Genomic DNA, 24,657 nt, shown 5'->3' with positions numbered 1-24,657 from the left:
TATGGATGTGAGAGTTGGACTGTGAAGAAAGCTGATCGCCAAAGAATTGATGCTTTTGAACTGTGGTGTTGGAGAAGACTCTTGAGAGTCCCTTGGACTGCAAGGAGATCCAGCCAGTTCATTCTAAAGGAGATCAATCCTGGGTGTTCATTGGAAGGACTGATGCTAAAGCTGAAACTCCAATACTTTGGCCACCTCATGCGACGAGTTGACTCACTGGAAAAGACTCTGATGCTGGGAGGGGTTGGGGGCAGGAGGAGACGGGAATGACAGAGAATGAGATGGCTGGATGGCATCACCGACTCGATGGACATGAGTTTGAGTGAACTCTGGGAGTTGGTGATAAGACAGGGAGGCCTGGCATGCTGTGATTCATGGGGTTGCAAAGAGTCGGACATGACTGAGCTACTGAACTGAACTGAACAAAATTCAAAATGTACATAGTTTGACTTACCTCTTTAATTTTCAGGAATTTATCTACTAACAAAATATCTATTACAGCAAAAAAAAAAAAAGGAATGTCCATTAATATGGAGAAAACATTAAACGTCACTTGTGGTAGTATGAAAGGTTGTGGTGTTAAGATAGTAGTCTGGAAAAAGACTCTCTTTTCCTCCAGAGTTCTATTACTTATGAACTGTGTGACACTGGTGGACATTTAATCATGCAGAGTCTAAACTGCCTCATTTGTTAAATGAGGATCAAAACAATACCTAGTCTCCTAAGGTGGTTGTGAGCTTTGCATGACTTAATTGAAGAAAAGTGCCCAACACAGGAGTAAATTATCAATAAATGTTACATACGATGATGATGGTACATTAGTACAACTGAGTACTAGAGGGTTATTAAAAAGAATGAGGCATCTTTAACTGTATCAATGTGGAAAAATCTCCAAAATATTGTTAAGTGAAAAATGTAATGCCCAGAATAATATGATGAGATGCTACCTTCGTGAACAAAACGAGTTAAGGATGAAGAGGGAGAAAATGCACATATGTGTGAATCTGTAATTTTTACTATATTTGTACATGTATCATCCATTCAACTTAGTTAAAAACACTGAATGATTAGATGTGTGCTAAAACAACTAAGCCAGGGGGTAACATTACTATATATATCTAATTAGGTGAGCAAAGAGCATAGTAACTAAATAATAATGGCAAACATGCATATAGCTCTTATTATATATACATACCAGTAATTGTAATCACTTTTCTTATTCATTTAATCTTCACAACACTTAATGAAATAACTATACTCCTAATATCCTTATTGTAGAGCTAAGAAAACGCAATACAGGAAGATAAACTTCCCCAGGATTTGAGCCAGTCTGGCTTCAGCACTTACACACTTAACCTCCTTGCTTGCTGTACTGCCTCTCAATACTACTCTAAGATTACTTTTATTTATTTTTGGTTGTGTTGGATCTTCGTTGCTGTGAGCAGGCTTTCCCTAGTTGCAGCAAGCTGGGGCTACTCTCTATTGCAGTACACGGGCTTCAGGCTCAATAGTTGTGGAGCATGGGCTTAGCTGATCCCCAGAATGTGGGAATCTTCCTGGACCACGGAAGATTGTCAGGCAGATTCTTATCCACTGCACCACCAGGAAGTCCTAAAATTACTTTTTATTTATATATATCCCAACTCTTTCCAAAAAGAATTCATACATTCCTCAAAAATGAAAAACAGAACTCCCATATGATCCAACAATTTCACTCTTGGCTAGTTTTTTTTAAGAAAGTAAAAACATTGATTAGATAAGATATATGTACCCTACTCTGTTCTTTGCAGTATTACTGATGATTGCCCAATTATGGAAGCAACCAAGTACCCATCAACAGATGAAAGGACAAAGATCATGTGGTATACACATATGGTGGAATATTTCTCAGCCATAAAAAAGAATGAAATCTTGCTATGTGCAACAACATAGACATGAATGCTTTCAATATGTAACAAATCTCACTCTAAACCATCTGCTGTTTTCTATTATGACTTTGAATGACGTATTAATTTCAGACTCTTAAAAGGACTGAAATCAAGTACAAGATTAGTTATTACTGAAAATTACTTTTAACTTTGCTTTACAGGCAACCTTGTTTGAAGCTTTCTCAAGGAGAGTTAATCTTCTACCTAGTTTTTTTACCCACCAAAACCCAAACGTGGAGTTCTCCTTATGCTGTCATATGATTACATCAGGTGACAGACTCCATACTTGTGCAATATGCTCTATTATCCCCAAAGAAAAAACCATTTCCGGAAGACTTAATAGTCACACAAAAATAAAATTTGTAACCCTATATTATAATGCCTATCACTTTCCTATGCATTTTTGATGACACCTTCTTATTGGGTGCCCATGGGTTATCACATATACAAAATTAAGGAGAGTTTATGGAATTTTCAGTGTAATTTATACACTTTCCCTTCAGATACTTAAATAAATAAGACAAACAAAATTTCAGACAATTGCCATTTCTGGCAATCCCAAACAGCGGGACTGCTGGATGGAAGACTATATATTTTTAATATTAACAGATATTGCCTGATTGTTTACCAAAAAAACCCACAAAACTCTAACAGTTTACATCTCCACTAGCATTTTGAGAAAATCCTCTATCACACATCTCTGCTACCAGTAGGTTTACCACTTAATTTTTACTAATCAGAAACAAATTTCACTGTTATAATACTGATTACTAGTGAAGTCACACATTTTTTCATCAGTTTGCAGAATGCTTCGATTTTTCTTGAAGTTCTGGTCGTACGCTTTACCCATGTTTCTGTTGTGTGCACTTTTACCCTTCAACTGTTATGCATATTTCAGTTTTCTTAAATCTTCTATTTTTGCCATTGAAATATTCATTTCTCTGTGTTCTCACATTCCTATGTTTTAATTCCATGACTTTCAGATTCCCTATGTTGGTTTAAAAGATCATTACTACCTTTAGATTATAAATATAAAATAAAATTTTAGGAACTAACATTTTTAATATTTTAAATATTTAAGTTTTTAATCCATCTTGAAATTGGTTTCCGCATATGCTACAAAGTATTGGCTCAATTTAATTCCTTCCAGACAGATAAGCTGTGTCAGTTATATTTACTACATATGCTCCCTTTTCCCCCACTGGACTGAAATACCACCTTGCTATATATTAAATTCCTTTATATTCTGGGTTTATTTCTGCTTTTTAAAATTCTGCTTAACTTACAAAGGCCTAAAAATACACCTTCACCTATAAACTTAAATAATATATTCATCATCTAGATAAGCTGAAACATTTTCACTTAAAGATATTCAAGTAACTAAGAACTTAAAGATATTAAAATAACTAAGAAGAAATCATTTAAATGGCTCAATTCTCCATTTCAAATTAAAAAATTTTTGCTGCTCAAAGCAATTAACATTAATTTGAGAAATTCAAAACATACAATAAATTTTAAATCTTTCTTAAAACTCTTAATCTATAGACAATTACTTATTTGGCTGAATTTCCATCATCTTTTTCACATATGTATATACAATCATTATTACAGTTTCTGAATCATGCCCTTTCTTCATTTTTATAAATGTTTTCTAACGTAATCAGTCTTGTCTACTTTATTTTTAAATAAACACTTTAAGAATTAAATTAACACTTTAAGAATTAAATTAAGAAATAACTACAAACATAACCTAAAGTCTGGTTGTTTTTCATTGCTCAAGCACAGGTGGAGCTCTTCTGCATTATATCATGCATGGCACTTTGTTGATATAATTTTTAAAAATGTTTGTCAACAAAAGAACAATAGTTTCCATAGATAGCATTAAAATTCAAAATTGAAAATGCTATTGTAGTAGCTAGTCATAATATTGATGGCTTGCCAAGTGGCTAAGTGGTAAAGAGTCTGTACGCTCATGCAGGAGACACAGGAGATTGGGGTTTGATCCCCGGGTCAGGAATATTCCCAGAAGAGGAAAGGGCAACCCACTCCAGTATTCTTGCCTGGAATATCCCATGGACAGAGAAGCCTGGTGAGCTACAGTCCATGCATTCGTAAAGAGATGGACATGACTGAGCTGAGCGACTCAGCATGTACTCGCAGTCACAATATCGACACCAAGAAAACAGCAAAAAAAAAAAATCATTAGGTTAAATCTCAAAATACGTATGAAATACCATCAATTTTTGAAAACTAATTGCAGTTGTGAAATGCATTAAATGGAGCCAACTATGAACAAATATAAAGACAAATTTAAAATAAATTAATCATTAGATAATTTTATTCACATAGTAACTATAAACAAGCCTTTAACAGTTTCAGGTAACAAGATTTATTACTATGAAAATATACATCTATTTCAGCTGACTATAAATATACACACTATGTCTATGTGTTTACTATATATATATAATATGTATATACTGTATAGATAAAAGAATACACTTATATAAACCAAAGTCACTTTCAGTTCATAGCAGGAAATAACATAGTAGCTTTTAAAGTCTCTACAGAAAAATGTAAAATATGGTTCAGTTCAGTTCAGTCGTTCAGTCGTGTCCGACTCTTTGTGACCCCATGAATCACAGCACACCAGGTCTCCCTGGCCATCACCAACTCCTGGAGTTCACTCAAAAAATATGGTTACTGATCATAATTTATTTTACTATAATAGAAAACTTGACATTAAAGAGAATATTCAATAATCTCTTCATAAAATCTTTCCTTAGAACAAATGAGTTATTTTTTTCAGGATTAAGGTGAAACATAAACTTATGCTAGCTACATTTCAATTACTATTTAATTTACTGACATTTTCCAATACAAAAATAAGATAAAAAATCATTTAGAATAAAGGACAGAAATTTAAAATATAAGCACAAACTCAAAAGTCCTTCCTGTACAGGTTGGGATAACCTTAATACATTTCTATAAGAATTCAGAAATAAATACCTCTTTAAACTGATTCCACATATTAATGATCACAAGCTTTGGAAAATCTTTATACAGAAAATATTGTCATTGCAGTTGCCAAAATAATGGGCTTTATGTTGCTATTTTTTAGCTTCTATTAATAAATCTGTTTTAGGGCTTCCCTGGTGGTCCAGTGGTTAACAATTCACTTTGTAATGCAGGGGACATGGGTTTGATCCCTGGTCCAGAAAGATCCCACATGCTTCGAGCTAACTATGCTCATGTGCCGCAATTACCGAAGGTGTTATGTCCAGAGCCAGTGCTCTCCAACAAGAGAAGCCACTACAAGTCTCCAACTAAAGAATAGCCCCATCTCACCACAATTAGAGAAAAGCCCGCGCAGCACGAAGACCCAGTGCAGCCAAAAAAAAGATAATTAAAAAAAGAATAAAATCTGTTTTAGAATCTTTGCTAGAGGTACATTTTTCTTGCTATTGGTAATAGCCTTATCTCAAAGTTTACTCCTTTCTCCATATCCCAAACGTGTTGCTTAATTTCATAGGATATCTAAAAGTCTCCTTTAGAAATTCAGTATGTAGAATCAAACTGTTGTTGTTGCTGTTCAGTTGCTAAGTCATATCCAACTCTTTGCAACCCCATGAACTGCAGCACACCAGACTTCCCTGTCCTTCATTATCTCCCTGAGTTTGCTCAAATTCATGTCCATTGAGTCAGTGATGCCATACAAACATCTCATCCTCTGTCGCCCCCTTCTCCTCTTGCCCTCAATCTTTCCCAGCATCGGCTCCACAGTGGACGCAACTAGATATCAGTAAAATTAATTTTTAAAATGTACAAAGTATGTACTAACCCCTCTGCATTCATGATCTAATTTAACAATATCTGAAGCATAGATTTAAACATGAAGAAACTTAAGCTTATATTAAGTAAACTGTCCAAGGTCAAACAGCTTAAATATGTGTTAAGGCCAGAACTTGAACCCAGGTCTATTGTATAGAAATCTATTCTTGTAAAGTTTGTACAATCTTGCTTCACATTTAAATACCACTTAGTTTTAAAAATACTTTCACACAGATTATTTAGTGTTTCTCTAACTTGAAACCTTAATACCCTTGATAGAAAGGTCCTAAACATCAAACCCTGAGCCCCCAATCCCAACTTTTCTAAAAAGCATATAACTAAAGTGGCAGTGCTGAAGGATGATCTACTGACTTTTAGTCTAGTGCTTTGCACGTGTAGCCTTCAGTGACCCCTTTTACATTAAATATAACTCACCCCGCTCTCCTTCCCTCCCATATCATCCAAACACATTACAAACATATATGCTGTCAAAATAAGTTGGTCACTACGTTAATAAAGACCACCTGAGGTTTATATCTATTCTATTGACCACGATTTTGATGGCTACTACTGACAATTTATACTTGAAAGCTAGTATCTAGTGCGTTGCCTTAGAAGGCACAATGATCTGCAGGAATTTTAAAACTAGTTTAATCTCCCTGTCCAGTTATCTCATACTCAGTCAATAAACAATTTATTGAATGCCCATCAAGAACTTCATCATCCAGGAGCTAAAGACCAAGAGGGACACTGTCCTTGAATTCCTGTAAGTTTTATAGTTTATTAAGGTACAGCTCAACAAAAGTAATTAAAAACAATGTTCTGGAGGTGAAAATAGAGGAATGGAATAAAAGAAATTTCTACATATAATACTCATTGATAGATAAAGCTAGTCTCAGAACTAGCTTCCATGCTACACACAGATTACTTGTGAAAACTGTGTACAATATCAAAACTCTTTTTCAAATTCAACTTCAATAGTACTTCAGTCACCAATTCCTGCTGCCAATCTTCCAGATTTCATTAGTGGTCTAAATGATCGCTTTAGTAAGTTTCCTAAAATCACGGGAATTGTGAAGTAAAACTGCAAACTCATTCAATCTCTTTCACATTGACATTGTCTCCTCTGGTACTCAATTCTTTTTAGCCTGCTTCCTTTATTCCATTTTGGTCTCACTCAGGACTGATTTGGACTTCAAGAATCCTTATTATTTGGAGAATTCGTTTTACTTGGTGAAATGTCACCTGGGCACTGCTTATGTTTTTCTGTCCTCTAGAGATCAGGGAATCTCACTCTGGAGCAAATTAACAGATAAAAAAAACTATGTATCAGTAGCAGACATCCTGAAACATAAACATCTCAACAGATTAGGTATACACAAATATAGATAGATGCACAAAACACTAAAACTGTAAAGCATAATAGGGTCTTCATTACTTAGAGAAAGCAAGAAAGATCTTTAAGGTTATCTTATCTAGAAATGAGCATCAGTAGGCGAGTTTCTCTATTTTTGAACTTGGCTTTAAGGTTTAACTGAGATAATGATTTTTCAGATTAAGAAAAAGTGTAATTTAAATTTTAAAAATCAAATTTGTAATTTCTGTAAGTCCTTTCAATTTAAAAGAAGGAAGGGACTTTCTGAGTTTGTAGTGTAAACAAGAGTTTAACCCCAAACAGAAAAACATTCTTTCATAAAGCACACTGTTTGGGGTCAAAACATTGGTTACTACATTACTACATTGGTTACTACATGAAATGGGAATACACTGGGTTGGGCAAAAACCTAAACAATCATTTCTGCGTTTTCAGAAAATACTATTCATCAAAATCTGAAGACGTCACCTGGAGTTTTACCAACAGGGAAAGGAGGGATACAAATGCTACTTAATATTAATTTAGCATTAATTAAGGAATTGATTTAAGTAGGATTTTAGGGAGAAATGGCAAAAGGATGTCAAAGGCAAAATATATTAAGTCAGCAATATTTAGACTTAACCTCCTTACCTTTAAGTTTACGGTCAAACACACTGGTTTATTATCTTTCCAGCACAATTTGTTTCTGAAGAATTACTCCCTTTCAGGGAAGTCAGTTCTGCATAAGCTAGCCTGGGTTTCCTGCAGATCATGACATCGCAACACCATCGTTCAACGCCTCCTCATTCAATCTAGACTGTCGCATTAACAACACTGCCTGTTTTTGAAGCTAGTATAGCTTTATTCTTTCAAGTATCCTCTCTGTTTCTACACCATAAAACTGGAGAAGAGAAAGGTAAAAAGCCACCTTTTACCATTCCAGACCCATTCAAAAGTTGTGAACGTCTCTCGCAGGATGTCAGATAAAAACTCAGAATTACTGAGAATGCACACTAGGAAGCAAGCTTTACAGTGACTCTGCAGTGATAGAGTGTCTGCATCGCGACATTCTCTCCTAAGCCTGTCTCACAGGAGACGCCTCTGCCTCCGGGGTTTTTCCTATCTCCCGGTTCCCCAGTCGGGAGCTGAAGGGGAAGACCTTACAAGGCCTCTGCCAAAGAACAGGCTTTGGGGATTAAGACCCGGAGACTATTGCGGACCCCAACTAATGCCTGAATCAACCCCACTAACCGAAGCCCCAAAGACTGGGGAACCATAATGGCCGCACTCACCCCTAGCCCCGGGAAAGTGGAACATCTCAACCCCTAAGTTGCAGGGGCGACCACGGTGGCGGGGATTGGACGTGGGGCGGGGGTCAAGATAAATGGAAAAGCAAGATCCTCGCCGGGGCAGGATGACAGCGGGAGGAAGCCTGGGACAGCAGAGGCCACTATTCACATTCTTTCTTCTCTTCCTCCTCCCACCCCTTCTAGCCCCACCAGCCGCCGGTTACCGGTCGCCGCTCACCTGCCGGGGCGCGAGGTGCAGAAACCGTACCGATCACCGACCCAGAGGCTCTGTCACTGCGGGAGGGGAAGTCTTCAGCTGCAGAAGGGGGCGGGCGTAGGCCGTCACGTGACCCCGAGCTCCGCCCTGTCAACCCCAGCCGGGCTGGCTGCATCTCCGGGGCTTGTATTTTAGCGGATCGTTTGAACATTAGTTTCCTTGCGATTAAATTTTAGAAAGGAAAAAAAAAAATGTCCACAAAGATCAGGTTGTAAAGTGCAACGCAGAACGCGTGGGTGGAACGGGTTAAAGTGCATTGCTAAGGAAGTGACGTTTACGCCGTGGTCTAGGGACCGGAAATGGCCATGGAGTTTCGTCCCCGTGGGGCCTGCCGGTAAAATCCCCAGGCTTAAAGGTTTGGGCAGTCACGTGATTTCGAAACTGAAACGTGCTGGACGTAAGCCAAGTTATCTAGCCAATTGTTGACTACGTTTATTTGTCTTAAAAACACCTCATTACTTTCCACAGGCTTCTTTACATTTAGAGGAACAAGATCTATAAAATCTTTTTAGGAGACAGGTGCATTTGAAAGTCATACTGGAGACTACCAGCTGGGAAGACCAGAGTCAGGGAAGACCGAGCTTGTTGAAGTGCGGGAGGAGAGAGGGAGGGGTGGAAAAACCCGGATTTTACCGCCAGGGCCTACCAAGCCAGCCTCACAAGTTGTGTCGTAAGGAAGGGGAGGAGGAAGATGACGCCAGAGGGCACAGCCCAGTAGGAAGATGGAGGGCCTGAAGTGGAGGGGGAAGGGCAGGGGAGGCCTGCAGTGCGGCTGCGCGAGGGGCGGCCGCCGCGCCGGCGCGCAGAGGGGGCGGGGTGAAAGGTCAGAGCGCGGCGGCGGGTCTGGCTGGCGGCGGCGGCGGCGGGCGGGCGGCGAGTTCCCCGTGTGCACGTGTGGAGAGGCTGCTGCACTAGCGCGGCGGCGGGAGGCGCCTCCGCCCCCTCCGGAGACGCAGGGCCGCGCTAAACTCTCGCGGCCTCCGTCACCCGCTCAGCTCCTTGCCTTAGGCGAGGAGGCCGGCTTGTGGGGTTGAGTGGCCCGAGCGGAGGGCGCGGAGAGCTCAGGGCGGCGACGACGACGGCGTTGATAGCGGCGGTAACAACGGCCTCAGCGGGCGGGGAAGATGAAAGGGTGAGGAAGGCCCGCGGGGCAGGGCCCGAGCGGCGGGGGAGAGGGGCTGCGAAGGAGGGATGAGACTCTGGGCGAAGACCCGGCGGAGGGAGGTTTCTGGGCTTCTCTGCACACGGAGGGGGCGGAGGCTCGGCTCGTGCTGTTGGCGGGCTGAAGGGCCCGCGGAGGTAGGACCCGGGGAACCCAGGATTGGGGCCCGGAGGACGAGTGCGGGTTGATTGGAGAACAGCTGTTGAGTGGGGCGGCGGGGAAAAACTGTCGTGAGGCTCCTGAGGCCTCCTGCTCCCCGGGAGCGAACGGCAGAGCCACCCGCGGCCCGGCACTCCGAGGGAGCGGTCCGGCTGTCCTCTTCAGATCCAGGCTCGACACTGCGAACTGTGGTCTTTGACACCTATCGGGGTTATCCACACTTGGAAGCGGCGCAGAACCTTCTGGAGAGAGCAGGAATTGGAATAAAGAGCACGGATAGGAGTATTCAGAGCTAGTGACTCAACTGGATTTGGGTTGGGTCAGAGCGAGTGGAGGAGGGGGAGAGAGCGTGAGCACTGGAGACTTGGGGTGCCAAAATGTTTAAGGAAGTGTTGCTGATCAATAGGTGGAGCTATTGCTCCAGCTCTTTACTATTGCCCCTGGGCCGGGAGGGAGTCCTGGGTTCCTAGCAAGCTTTCTTAAGGTGTTTGGCAAAGTTAATATTCTTTCACAGGTTACCTCTTGGAGAAAATTAGGGATTATTTTGTTTCGACTATTTCCGTTTGGATAAGATGTCACCTTACTATTCAGTTACACACTGTTAAAGTATTATTACATAATATGGTGTTTTAAAATATTGACGGAGTTAGCGCTTGCTTGCCTTTACCCTCCTTAGAAAAAGAAATGGAATGTTATCAGTGTTAAAAGCTTACTGAGGTGGATGAGTTTTTCCTGTTATAGCAAGTCAGTTAAAGAATTGTAACTATGATTTGAGTTAGAGAAGGCTTTCAAACTGTTCAACAGCCCTTTTGAAAATAGAGTAAAAGTCCATGTTGTAAGTAATCTCATACTGCCTAAGAAAAGGATTTAAATACTACTTTAGTGTGTGTATGGGACTTCCCCAATGGCTCAGCTGTTAAAGAATCCGCCTGCAATACAGGAGACACAAGAAACGCTGGTTCGATCCCTGGTTGGGGAAGGTCCCCTGAAGGAGGAAATGACAACCCACTCCAGTGTCTTTGGAAAATTCCATGGACAGAGGAGCCTGGCGGACTGCAGACTGTGGGGTCGTAAAGAGTCCCGCGCGACTGAGCGCACACGCACTTTTCTTGGTGTGTGTATGTGTTTGAGGCTGCAGGATAGGTCCAAGAAAATTTAATTTGATCTTTGTTGTTCAGTTGCTTAGTATTAAAGTTTAGAAAAAATGAAGAAATTTTCGCAGTTCCTGCGTTATTTCACGTCAAGTTCTAAAGAGTTCCAGTCAGGATACTAATTGGGGGTATGGGAAGTATGTTCTGCACTTGAATCATGATCTAGAATGTTGTCTATTTTATGTGATCCAGTATAACTTGGCAAGTTTTATCTCTTTCTTTCCTTGAGTATTAGTGCTTTCTCTTGTTTGTTTCTGTGTTCTCATTGGCACTGAATACTTTGCTTTTGTTAAAGTAATAAAAATGAGGCTGAAGAGTTGTTGGTGTTGAGGTAGAGGTTGTGTGCAAATTTATAAAAGAGGGCCTCCAAGAATTATTCTGGATGTTTATATCCAAACTCTTTTGGTCTAGCTCAGTCTACGTAGGATGTAATGCCCTTCCTGTTACTAACTTGGCAGTAGAAATGGGGTCAAACAGCAGTTAATATTCATAATCTACCGTCAGTTAATATACTCATGAGGCAGATAGGGTTCTTAGGTCGAATTCCTATCACCTCTCACGATTGGGAGCTTAATATCCTGTTCCTAATGGTAAACTTTTAACATGATTTCAGAGGAATAGACATTTTACTTCTCAGATGAACTAACTCCTACATAAGATGGAACTTTTAAGTTTTTTTCACTTGTTAGTCTTATTCTTAAGACTGAACAAATGAAGACTAGATGTTATTTAAAAGATTTTTAAGATCCTTGAGTTCAAAGATGTATATTGCCGTGTGCACTGTAGTCAGTGTTAATAGTCCTGCCTCTTGGCTTATAAAGGCCTGTGAAAATGAAACAGTGGTTCTGATTATGTGGTTTTTGTACAAAATTTTATTTGCTAAGTGTTTTTTTGGAGACTGAGCTGATTGAACTGTAAGTCGGATAGAAATACCTAAAATTGGAAACATGTAGACCTCCTAACTGTAAATTAATATACTGTTTGAATATTTTACATTACCTATATTGTCTATCATTTTGAAACTTAAAACTTAAGTATCCTACCTGATTTGTTCTTTTTGTTCTTAGTTTATTAGTAGCAATAGGACTTTCTATGGTATTGGCATGTATTTGCTTTTCTGCCAAACAAGATAGATTTCCAGTTGTTAATTACCGTGTGTGTTTATATGCATGGTCTAGAAATTTGAAGTATATTATTTGAGATGTTACTTCTTTTGTACCAAGGTTGCTTGTTTTTATGAACCAGAGAGGGTTGAATTTGTGGGAGGTGAGCTGATTATTTTTATCTGTTGTTCCTCTCTGCTGCTGCTGCTGCTGCTAAGTCACTTCAGTCGTGTCCGACTCTGTGTGACCCCATAGACGGAAGCCCACCAGGGTCCCCCATCCCTGGGATTCTCCAGGCAAGAACACTGGAGTGGGTTGCCATTTCCTTCTCCAATGTGTGAAAGTGAAAAGTGAAAGTGAAGTCGCTCAGTCGTGTCCGACCCTTAGCGACCCCACGATGATACTCAAGCAAGAAGGTATTGTTGTTCACAGCCCAGACTGAGATGGCAGTGTAATTAGTCAATGCAATAGAAAGTAAAACTGAATCCGTTTACCCTTCAACTGTAGCAAAGAGGTGTTAATTCTAATAAAGATGTCTAACCAGATGTGAATATAGGTGAACAAAGTAAAGATGATAGCAGTAATAAAGTAAATAAAACAGTGTAGTTTACCAATTGAAGTGTTAAAAAACAAAGATTCTGGGGACTTCCCTGGTGGTCCAGTGGATAAGACTCCACATTCCCAAGGCAGTGGGCCTGAGTTTGATCCCTGGTCAGAGCATTAGATGCCCCAAATCGCAACATCTTTACCTTGGGTATTGGTTGAAGGGCTGTGTTGTTGTTCAGTTGCTAAACTGTGTCTACTTCTTAGCACCCCATGGACTGTAGCCCACTAAGCTCCTCTGTCCATGGGGTTTCTCAGCAAAACTACTGGAGTCGGTTGCCATTTCTTTCTCCAAGGGGATCTTCCCAACCCAGAGATCAAACTCCTGTATCCTGCGTTGGCAGGCAGATTCTTCACCACTGAGCCACCTGGAAAGCTCAAAGAGGTGGGTCCATACATTAAAAAAAAAAAAAGAAAATGAGCTGTTAAAAAAAAATTGTGCTCCTTACAAAATGTGTTTTATACTGCAATAAAAATTTTTTTTAAGTTTTGTTGCTGATTTTGTCAGGAAAAAAAAAAGCCAGTGAGGCTGAAGTATACATAATTCAGGAACTTTTGTAAACCTGAAATTCATACTCTTTGCTTTATGAAGTCAATAATTTGTGGGATGTTGAGTAAGATAATAAATTTTAACGAATACTTTGTAATGTTCCCTTGCTATGTTCAGACCAGTTCATATAAAATAAAACCTACCTGTACCACAGTTTTAAAAAATCAATGTCCTAACAAATATAAAGGAGATTAAAAGGAAAGTAAACTGCAATATGATATCTATTTTAAGATCCAGATGAGCAGGTACAACAGCATCATAAATCAGAAGATCAGATGTTTGCATCTGTCTGTAAATATGAACTATAAATTTATAAAGTATATCTACTACCGGTATAGATGTGTGCATTGGTAAATAATGCTGTGTTGGCATCAGTGTTATGATCCCCTCCCCCCCCCCAACAGTTCTGGACAGCTCCTGGTGAAGTTCTGAACAAAACACAGAATAATCAAGGATTTATGGATTAGAAAGGATTTTTTAAAAGCTACTTATATAAAGCATGAACTTCCCTGGTGATTCAGATGGTAAAGCGTCTGCCTGCAATGTGGGAGACCTGGGTTCAATCCTTGGGTTGGGAAGATCCCCTGAAGAAGGAAACGACAACCCACTCCAGTACTCCTGCCTGGAGAATCCCACGGATGGAGGAGCCTGGTAGGCTACAGTCCATGGGGTTGCAAAGGGTCGGATGTGACTGAGCGACTTCACTTCACTTACATAAAGCATTATCTTTCAAAGCCAGTGCTTTTGCCTAACTAGACTAGTATCTATATTAAATTTCATTTTGCTCAATCCTCTCTTTTGGTCTGTAGAAATCCCTTTAACTCTTGGTTTTCTTTTCCAGGTATTAGCTATGTCTTCCAACTTTGTGCCATCTGAGAAGATACACATTTTCAATTATTTAAATGGTGTTCTTTTTTAGAAGTGCAGCCTACAGAAACCATTAGAATACCAGTAGTAATCAATAGAAACGTCCTTTCCATCATAGAAATGAGAATTGTATGGATTATAGTTTAATAGCTACAAAATTATATAATTGTGCTGTCATAAATTGAGTGAACTCCGGGAGTTGGTGATGGACAGGGAGGCCTGGAGTGCTGTGATTCATGGGTTCGCAAAGTCGGACGTGACTGAGCGACTGAACTGAACTGAAAACACTCCTTTCTGTTGAACTTTTCTCTTCCGTCATCTCCTAGTCACGTTCATTCAATGCCTGGCTTACTAGCAAAATATCAGTCTTGTCCTGTCCAGAACAGTAGTGACTAACTACAGTTGACTGTAGAATAGTTGAAATGTGTCTTGTGTTACTGAGGAACAGAATTAAAACGTCAGTTGTTGGACAGTTTCTGTGTATGTTTCAAACAACTTGGATATGTGAGTCCAGTGTAAATTTTATGAAATGTAAGTACAGATAAAATAATTCCAAGGAAAAATTAGCATCTGAATTGAGATGTACCATTAGTGTAATGTACACTGGATTTAATAAGGGCTTACTTACAATGAAAAACGATTTCTTAAAATACCATTAATTTTATTTTGATTACACATTGCAATAATTTCACCTCTTTTTGCCTTGTTAATGTAGATACTAGGTAAAAATTTTTTTAACGGGGACTTGAACTCTGTACCTAAAAAATTGTAAATTATATACATGACTTGAATTCTGTTTCTCTTGGGAGGTGCTTTGCTAGACCCTGGGGGGGAAATAAAACAGATAGATGTCTAAAATATGATCTCTTCCCTTGGGATTTAGAGCTCAGATGGTAAATGTTTCAACTGTGGAACAACAGATAGTGTGTGACTGTTTACACCTTTGTGGTAACCACTCATTTTAGATTAAAATATTATAATCCAGTCATATCTTCTGAGTAAAGGAAGAGGGGTATGTATTTGCCTTGCCTGAGCTAGTGCAACCTGTATTCTACCTTTTTCTGGATAATTATTTTGGATTGGATAATTCACTGGAGAAGAATTGGTTGGATCAAAAAGTACTGCCATTTTTAAAGCTCTGATATTTGTTGCCACCTGACCTCCAGAAGCATAGTAACAATTTATACTGCCAGCAGTGTATGAGAAATGAGAAAGAGGGGAACACTTGCAGAAACCTCAGGGAAATGGAGGAAGACGTTGTGGCTACCATTTCATGGGTGGTGTAAATTACCTTTTTCTGGGATGAAGGACACAACTGAGCCTTTATAAATGATAGAAATAACAATTTGGTTTTTACAAGTTGGTTTTGAGGACACATATACCCTTAATTCTAGTTTTACTTTGCTGACTAGGTGATAAATGGCCTTTCTTTCTTCCTTTCTTATTGATTACTTGGTGAGGTTGGACATTTCCCCTTTTTCTGGCCATTTGTGTATCTTTGTGACTTAACTGTTACATAAACTTCCCAGTTTTTAATTTGGATTTAGATTGCTTTTTTGACAAAGCATCAAGCATAATATTCTTTAGAAAATGGGCTTGAGACATTCACGTTAGTAAATATTGTTTGTATTGCCAATTTAGAACCCAGATCATTAGAAACATTTTTGTATGCAGAGCTTATTAAGCTTGGGTAGGCAAGGAAAATGTTTTGTACTTAGAAGTATTTTAAACATTTCTTTTTTCTCTTTTCAGAAAACTAAGATACGTTTAAAGATGTATTTGAATTCCTCCCTGCAACCAGACTGTAGGGTTTATTATTTGTAGCATAATTTTTCTTTAAAAAGGAGACTTACAATGCAAAAAGCATTTGAACTAAAAACAACCACATGTTGTAGTTCGGTGTGCCACCAATAAATGTTAGTGCTAACTCATTAGTTAGTCACTAACTAATAAGATTCTTAACTTCTGGGCCTTCATTTCTCTGTCTCTTTTGCAGTTTGTGTAATCTTTAGTTCCCCAACCAGGGATCGAACCCAGTACCTAACCACTGGACTGCTAGGAAATTCTCTCATTTCTTTCTTTAAAGAGAACAGCTTGAACCTGAATAGGAAAGGCCAGAGATTCTTGTGCCAGTTCTAATCTGTTGATAGTATCTTATCAGTATTACATATCTGTTGGTAGCTTTATGAGGTCTCAGACTGTGGAGGAGGGAGTGATATCATTGATTGTTAATGGCACATGTGTCATATGTTTGCCATTTCTGGTCTCTGTCAGTTCTAGCTTTCTATGATACCAAGAAACAAAACTTTGGAATCATATTTGAATTGTTCTCTTTTAAGCTGCTCTCATTTTTCTCTTGTGTCTGCTTTTTGGGACCTGTTCTCCCATCTCTCCCCCTTGCAACTGTTACCTTTTACAGTGGAGGCAGTGTTAAGCCAAAGTGCCAGGCAATAAACCTCATCTAAAATAGTGTCCATGGTCTATTAGTGTAACTATAAATATACTATGAAACAGATACAGAGGGTGAGCCAAGAAAGAAAGCAAATAGGTTCTGGGATTTTTGAGTAGTTTTGTATAGCCAAAAAAAAAAGTAGGGGGAGGGAGGTGGCAGAGACAAGGCTAGACCAGTGACCACAGGTAGGTGATGAAGGGCTACTTTGAATTTCGTTTGGGAGATTATGTGCAACTTTTTGGAAAGATTTTAAGTAGATAAGTAAAATGGTCAAATTTGTGTTTTAGAAGGATTATTCTGACTGCATTGCGATGCTTTGTCTCCTTAGCTTTAGATTTTTTCCCCTTATTAGGCTATTAAGATATGGGTTAAAATAATGGCCTGACCCATACTACCAAGAGAAAGGGTATAGGAATAGGTTATGTAGTTGGAAGGCAGAATCAATAGGGATTAAAATGGGATGTTCAGTTCAGTTCAGTTCAGTTCAGTCGCTCAGTTGTGTCCGACTCTCCGCGACCCCATGAATCACAGCACGCCAGGCCTCCCTGTCCATCACCAACTCCCGGAGTTCACTCAAACTCATGTCCACAGAGTCGGTGATGCCATCCAGCCATCTCATTCTCGGTCGTCCCCTTCTCCTCCCGCCCCCAACCTTTCCCAGCATCAGAGTCTTTTCCAGTGAGTCAACTCGTCGCATGAGGTGGCCAAAGTATTGCAGTTTCAGCTTTAGCATCAGTCCCTCCAATGAACACCCAGGATCGATCTCCTTTAGAATGGACTGGTTGGATCTCCTTGCAGTCCAAGGGACTCTCAAGAGTCTTCTCCAGCACCACAGTTCAAAAGCATCGATTCTTCGGCGGTCAGCCTTCTTCACAGTCCAACTCTCACATCCATACATGACCACGGGAAAAACCATTGCCTTGACTAGACGGACCTTGGTTGGCAAAGTAATGTCTCTGCTTTTTAGAGTACATTTAAAGCTAGGTTTCTGTATTGGATGAATAATGAGTCTCTGCGTAAAGAACAGATTTCCTATGGAGAACGATGAGTTCAGTTTGATGTGTTGAATTTGTGATTCCTATTCAGTTCGGCTCAGTTGCTCAGTTGTGTCTGACTCTTTGCAACCCCATGGACTGCAGCACTCCAGGCTTCCCTGTCCATCACCAACTCCCAGAGCTTGCTCAGAGTCATGTCCATCGACTCGGTGATGCCATCCAACCATCTGTCTTCTGTCTTCTGTCGTCCCCTTCTCCTGCCTTCAGTCATTCCCAGCATCGGGGTCTTTTCCAATGAGTCAGTTCTTGATTCCCGTAGACATAGCTTTTATTTATTTCTGGTTGTGCTGTGTCTTTGTTGCTGTGTGAGGGCTTTTTCTAGTTGTGGCAAGTGGAGCTACCCTTCATTGCAGTGTAGGGGCTTCTCAACATGGTGGCTTCTCTTGTTGTGGGCCACAGGCTCTAGGCATGTGAACTTCAGTAGTTGGCAGCACGCAGGCTCAGTAGTTCTGGCTCATGGGCTTAGTTGCTCTGCAGCATGCAAAATCTTTCTGGACCAGGGATTGAATTCATGTTCCCTGCATTGGCAGGCAGATTCTTATACACTGTACCACTAGGGAAGTCCAAAACATCAGTATTTAGGTAGTAATAAGGGAAAAGCTCCAGTTAGCTCTAATTGAACATACAGAAAACCATGGAAAATTTTTTCAAGGAATAATCTTTTTCTTTTTACAGTATAACTTTGAATATATGTGCTTCTAGTATGCAACCAATTAATTACTGAGATTTTTATACATCTAATATTTGCAGTCACACAGCTTGGAGAACTGATTCACCCACCACTGCTGTTTTGATACCTGCTAAGCCTCTAGAGCTGAACTCCGGGAGTTGGTGATGGACAGGGAGGCCTGGCGTGCTGTGATTCAAAGGGTCGCGGAGAGTCGGACACGACTGAGCGACTGAACTGAACTGAAACCTCTAGAGCAGTGACTCTCAACCAGGGGCACACTCCCATCCCACTCCGGAATCTTACAATGTCTCGAGACATTTGTAAGTCATCGCAGTAGGGGGGATGGTTATTGGCATCTAGTGGGTAGGGCTAGCAATACTGCTAAACATCCCACAGTGCTCTGTAAAGCCCCTCACAATAGAATTATTGAGCCCTAAATATCAGTAGGGCCAAAATTGAGAAACTGCTCTAGAATCTAGATGAGATGAAAGAGAGCTCGTCAGTTTTACTAAGGTCCTAGAGATTCTTAGATATACTAAAATTAAATTAGCAATTCTATGAAGTAGTTGAGATTCTGCCCTAAGTCTTGTAGAGGTTAGGTTCAAAAACAAATGCATGTAGCAGTGCAGAGGTTCTGTGCCTTGGAAGAGTGCAACTGTGATAGAGTTCAAATGAAGTGGAAATCTCAGCAGGATGACAGGTTAAGGCCTCAAGAACAGTTAGCATTTAAGCTGTGCTTTGATAAATGCTGAGTGGGCTTACTTTAGGTTGAAGGAATTTATACTTTAGAGTATAATCACTCTTTCGTGTAATTTACTTGAAGGCAAGAGTTTAGAACCAGATTACTGCTAGCTAAGAAAAAATTATCCTCTAAACCCCTTAAATTTTTTATCAAAGGACCATGGGCATACTTTGATCCTTGTTAGAAAACTTAAATTTTATTTAAAACGGCTTTATCAGTACACCTTAGATAAGTGTTTCTAACTTTGGGAAGTAAAGATGACTCCTTTGAGGAAAGTCATACAGTGTAGCTAACCTTGCACTATAATGACATTCATAGACATAGGCCTAATTCTGGCTTTATTGATAATTGGCTACAGGCATATCTGTCTGGGCTTCAGTTCTGTCATCTATAAAATGAAGGGGATTAGAATCAGTGGCTTCTGAGGTCCCTTCCAGATCAAACCCTTCTTCATATGAGGTGACCAGTTAAAATTTTGTGCCAAGGTGAACATAAATACCCATCTAAAGTATAAAGGCTTTAAGCTTTCTCTGTACATCATTTTCTCTTGTTGCTTTGTAACTTTAGCAGTCAGACTTTGTACAAAAAGACCCTCTTTTGTGTAGTCATACCTCCATCTTGTGGCCTTTCAGAATATTGCCGCTAAATTTTGTTTTATAATTATGGCCATAATTAACATTACCTTTAAAAGCTAGAAATATTTAAAGTGTTTATTATCTGATATTGCTACTAAATATTTTACACAGATTATTCCGTTTTATCATAGCACTTGTTTTTTAAGATAAGAGTAAAGATTTCCTACGGCTGTATTCTAAGTGCACCAATTATATGAGATTTGTCTGAGTAACAGGCTAATCTTGTGGTGCTGCTCTGTAAAGTAGGAGGCAAGTAGCTGTGTTTTCCAGATCTAAGGATTGGTTCACACTTCTGTGGGTGCTTGTGCAGTGTCAGTCTGGCCCCACCCCTTTAGATCCTTAGTCTCAAAACTTTGGTATGGAGATGTCTTTAAGAGTTTGTTGTGGATTTGAAAAACAAAAAATGACATATCATGTGAATTTACTTGAGCTGAGATAATAGTTTCTTTAATAACTGCTGTCTTCAGTTTTTTAGTTAGGGTTGTAAACTCTAGTGCCAACAGGAACCCAGGACCTGGCACCAAGCAGATAAGGTAATTGTGTTAAACAAGAAATGAGCTTTATATAGAAAAATCTCCTGATTTAAAAATTAGCAGCCAACTTAATTAGGAAAAACAAAAAATTGTTGACTCAAACAGATGAGGCCATGTGGCAGCTTTACCTTTTAGGCCAGGAATTTGGGCTTATCTACACAGCAGAGGTCTTAAACTGATCCATTAACAATAGTTTACGTTGTTAAATTATATTGAAATTTTATCTGACATAAGTAGTTAGTGTAGTGATTAAAAAACCCAGCTTTCAGAATTAGGCCAATTTGAGTTTGAGTCACAGTTCCTCAATACTAATTATGTCACATACACTGCTTCTCCAGATTAATCCCTAAACTCTGGTATCTTTGTAGGCTCCTGTTCTTTTACTTCTGAAGTTCAGGTGCCGGTGCAGGGGACTCAGGAGATATGGGTTCAATCCCTGGGTTGGATAGATCCCCTGGAGGAGGAAATGGCAACTCGCTCCAGTTTTCTTGCCTGGAGAATTCCATGGACAGAGGAGCCTGGTGGGGTACAACCTATGGAGTCACAAGGAGTCAGACATGACTGAGCGACTAACACTTTCATTTTCTCTCACTTCTGGTAGTTTTTAGATTTTCTTCCTACTACAGACATTCTTGGTAATGTGATCTGTTCCCATAAATAAAAGATCTGCATTATACATTATTGATATTCCAGGAAACAACTCTCAAAGTGATGTCTTAGAAAAGAGAATTCTTTCCTTAGGAGGTAGAATAATGTAAAAAGTTCAGGTGCATTCTCTCTGCTAATTGTTTTTATCTACTTAACAGCATTGCATCCAGTCACATTAGATAGAATTTGAATGGTTATATAAATATTTTTAATGATTATTCTTACCTTTAAAATACTTGACAGTGTTATACAGAGGGCCAACTGTACTGTGTCATTATATATAAGGAACTTGAGCCTCCTTGGATCTGGTTCCTCACGGGGCAGCAGAGGGTCTTGGAACAGAGGGACACTGTAGTTTCAGTGTGGCAGGATGGGGAGGTTGTCTGGCCATGTAACCAGTTATACCAAAAACAGACTGTGGCAGGCTAGAGATTGCTGTATTTGGATTAGGTCTTTACCAGAATGGAAGGTTCATTGTCATCTACTTCTCACTCAGCTTCCCTTCTACAAAAACAGAAAGCTTGCTATAGCTGGAAATAGAGAAGTTTTAGTAGTTTGTTAAAAAGTTTGAGCTTCTAGCCTCCTTTTGTTCTTTAAAATAGTAAAGAATAATTGAGACATTGAGTGCTTTATACTGAGTTTTAGTATCAGAAATAATGTCATTAGTAAGTAACTGCAATACTGTTATACCTAATACCATATTGTGATCTGACATCCAGTCTGTATTAGGCTTGTTCAAGTCAGAATCCATAAAGGCCCACATGTCCCAGTTGGCTGAAGTATCTCACCATCTTTTATAATCTGACAGTTCTTCCTTCTTCTTCTTCTTTTTTTAAATTATTACTTAGAATAGTTTTGGTTATGGTTTTAGATTTATATTTCTGAAGGTGGTGCAGACCCATTTTGCCTGTATTCCCACTATCCCCTTCTAGTGACAACTTATATTAGTATGGTACACAGAAAATGAAAAGAATTGAGAGGAAATAGTTTCAGGTTATATATCAGAGTATATATGTGATAAAGGACTTATACCCAGAATATGTAAACGATTCTTATAACTCAGGAAGATAATTTTAAAATGGAAATTTTTTTGTGTGTGTGAACTAATATAAAAACTCTAGGTTTATTCCAAGTCCTAGATGATAGGCAAAAGATTTAAATAGACATTTCACCAAAGAAGATGAACCAGTGGCTAATGACCAAATCAAAGGAAAAAAAAATTGCGTAGCATGATTAGAGAAATGCAGATCCAATGAGATTATCACTTTGTACCTGTAGAATAGCTATAAACAGAAAGGCAGTAAAAAAGCATTGATGAGGATGTGGAGAAACTGGAACCTTAATACACTACTAGTAGGAATGTAAATGGTGTGGTCACTTAGGGAAACAGTTTAACAAGGTATCAGTTTTCCCTTACCACTGTAGCAAATGACCACAAACTTGGTGAGTTAAACGGCACAGATGTATCATCTTAGTTCTTGAGATCAAGTCTGAAACGGGTTTCACTGTGTTAATATTAAGGTGTTGGTAGGTATAATGACTCCAGTCTACCTGGGCCCTCAAGCGTGTGACCTTATTTAGAAATAGGGTCTTTGCAAATGTAATTGAGATGAGGTCATACTCAATTAGGGTGGGCCCTGATGTCATTATAAGAAGAGAGCCTACATACACACAGAAGAGCATGTAAAGATAGAGGCAGACATTAGAAACATCTGAGGCCACCAGAAGCTGGCAAAGGTGAGGAAAGATTCTGCTCCAGAGCCTAGAGAGCATGGCCCTACTGACACTCTGGTTTTGGACTTCTGGCATCCAGAACTTTGAGAGAATGCATTTCTATTGTTTTAAGCCACCGAGTTTGTACAGTTCTAAGAAACTGATAAAATAGATCTGTGTTTCTTCCAAAGGCCTAAGATTATGTTTTCTTGCCTTTTCAACTTATATGGACTACTTGTATGCCTTGGTTCATGGTTCATTTTCAAAGCCAGCAGCATAGAATCTTTAAATCTCTCTTGTCTCTGTTGTCACATCTCTGATTCCTAAGAATCTGTGTGATTACAGAGGGCCCAACCAGATAATCCTGGTTAATTTTCCTGTCTCAGGTTCTTACATCTGCAAAGTTCGTTTTTCATATAAGATAACATATTAAAGGTTCCTGGGATTAGACAGCCTCTGGGTGTCATCATTCTGCCTACCACAGGCAGTTTCTTTAAAAAATAAAACATATTTGCCATACGACCCAGCAGTCCCACTTCTAGGTATCTACCAGAAAAAAGATGAAGTGTATGTCTGCATACAGATTTTTATGCAGTATTCACAGCAGCATTGTTTATAATAGCCATGAAGTAAATACAGTTAAAATCCCAGCAAGTGGTAAACGGATAAACAGAATGTGATATATTCATAAAATGAAGTACTATTCAGCTACTGACATATTGGAATATAGTTGAACCTCAGAAACATGCTGTGTGAAAGAAGTCTAGTTCAAAAGATCACGTTATATGAAATGTTCAGAAATGGTAAGTCTTGAGAAAGAAGGTGAATTTAGTGGCTGCGTTGGAGTAGGTAAGGGGATTTATCTTGCTGTGTGCAAGAGATTTGAGGGGTATGACATGAGTGCTCTAAAGCTAAATTGAGAGGATGGTTTAACAACTATATAGTTTTTTTTTTTCCAAAAGTATTTTTTTTTGTTTATTTATTTATTTTAATTGGAGGCTAATTACTTTACATTATTGTATTGGTTTTGCCATACATTGATATGAATCTGCCCTGGGTGTACATGTGTTCCCCATGTTGAACCTCCCTCCCACCTCCCTCCCCATCCCATCCCTCTGGTTCATCCCAGTACATCAGCCCCAAGCATCCTGTATAAATAGTTTTTTGTTAGACTTTATTATACATTGAGTATTTAAGATACTTCACATCCTTGTAACAGGAAATTGTGTTTCCATATACCAAGCAACAAACTGTTGAAAACTGACATTACAACAAAGTACCATTGGGATTCCCTGTTGGTTCAGTGACTAAGACTCTGCGCTCCTAATGCAAGGGGCCTGGGTTTGATCCCTGGTTAGGGAACTAGATCCCGAATGCTGCAGCAAAGGTCATAGTTTCCACCCACTACAACTAAGACACTGTGCGGCTGAAATGAATTTAAAAAAAAAAAAAAAACATTTACAGAAGCATCAAAAAAGTGAAATACTTAGGGACAAATCTGACCAAAGATGTAAAAAACCTGCACACTGAAAACTACTAACCATTGCTGACAAGTGTGAAAAAAGGTCAGTAAATGGAGACATACACCCTGTGCATGAGCAAGAAGACTCAATATTGTTAAGATTACAACTCTGTATTAAAAATTAAAGCCCTTGAATTGTACACTTAAAGTAGGTGAATTTTATACTATGTAAATCATACTTCAAGAAGGATGTTTAAGAGAAAAACAAGACCAGTGTACAGGGATTGGGTTCATACACCTAAATATAATAAAACTTTTAGAAGAAAACAAAAGTCTAAATCTTAATGACCTTGGGTCAGACAAAGATTTTTTAGATATGACCCTGAATAGTATGATCCACAGAAGTTCTTCAAAATGTATAACTTCTGCCGTGTGAAAAACACTGCTAAGAAAATGAAAAAAGCCACAATTTG

At 39.2% G+C, this 24,657-nt stretch overlaps 2 protein-coding genes across 4 annotated transcripts in view; one reads left to right on the top strand and one right to left on the bottom strand.

Moving 5' to 3' along the window:
• ATP6V1A (ATPase H+ transporting V1 subunit A) overlaps window positions 1-8,747 on the bottom strand; it is a 58,856-nt gene extending 50,109 nt beyond the window's left edge. The window contains exon 1 of one of the 2 annotated variants that reach the window (XM_055427151.2): window positions 8,641-8,747. The gene's annotated coding sequence lies outside the window, so the exon portion shown is untranslated. Of the gene's footprint in view, window positions 1-7,764; window positions 7,851-8,640 lie in introns of those variants that run through there. The other variant, XM_088837071.1, reaches the window with a different exon arrangement.
• Window positions 8,748-9,476: 729 nt separating this feature from the next.
• NAA50 (N-alpha-acetyltransferase 50, NatE catalytic subunit) overlaps window positions 9,477-24,657 on the top strand; it is a 29,281-nt gene continuing 14,100 nt past the window's right edge. The window contains exon 1 of one of the 2 annotated variants that reach the window (XM_055426726.2): window positions 9,477-9,811. In XM_055426726.2, the coding sequence (XP_055282701.1) occupies window positions 9,804-9,811 (8 nt within the window). In that variant the 5' untranslated portion in view covers window positions 9,477-9,803. The remainder of the gene's footprint in view (window positions 9,812-24,657) is intronic. The other variant, XM_055426799.2, reaches the window with a different exon arrangement.

This window comes from Moschus berezovskii, chromosome 1 (assembly GCF_049115385.1).
Source record: "Moschus berezovskii isolate FMDL1 chromosome 1, NW_MosBer_1.0, whole genome shotgun sequence".
Classification (NCBI taxonomy): domain Eukaryota; kingdom Metazoa; phylum Chordata; class Mammalia; order Artiodactyla; family Moschidae; genus Moschus; species Moschus berezovskii.
This window is presented reverse-complemented; position numbering and strand designations above follow the sequence as displayed.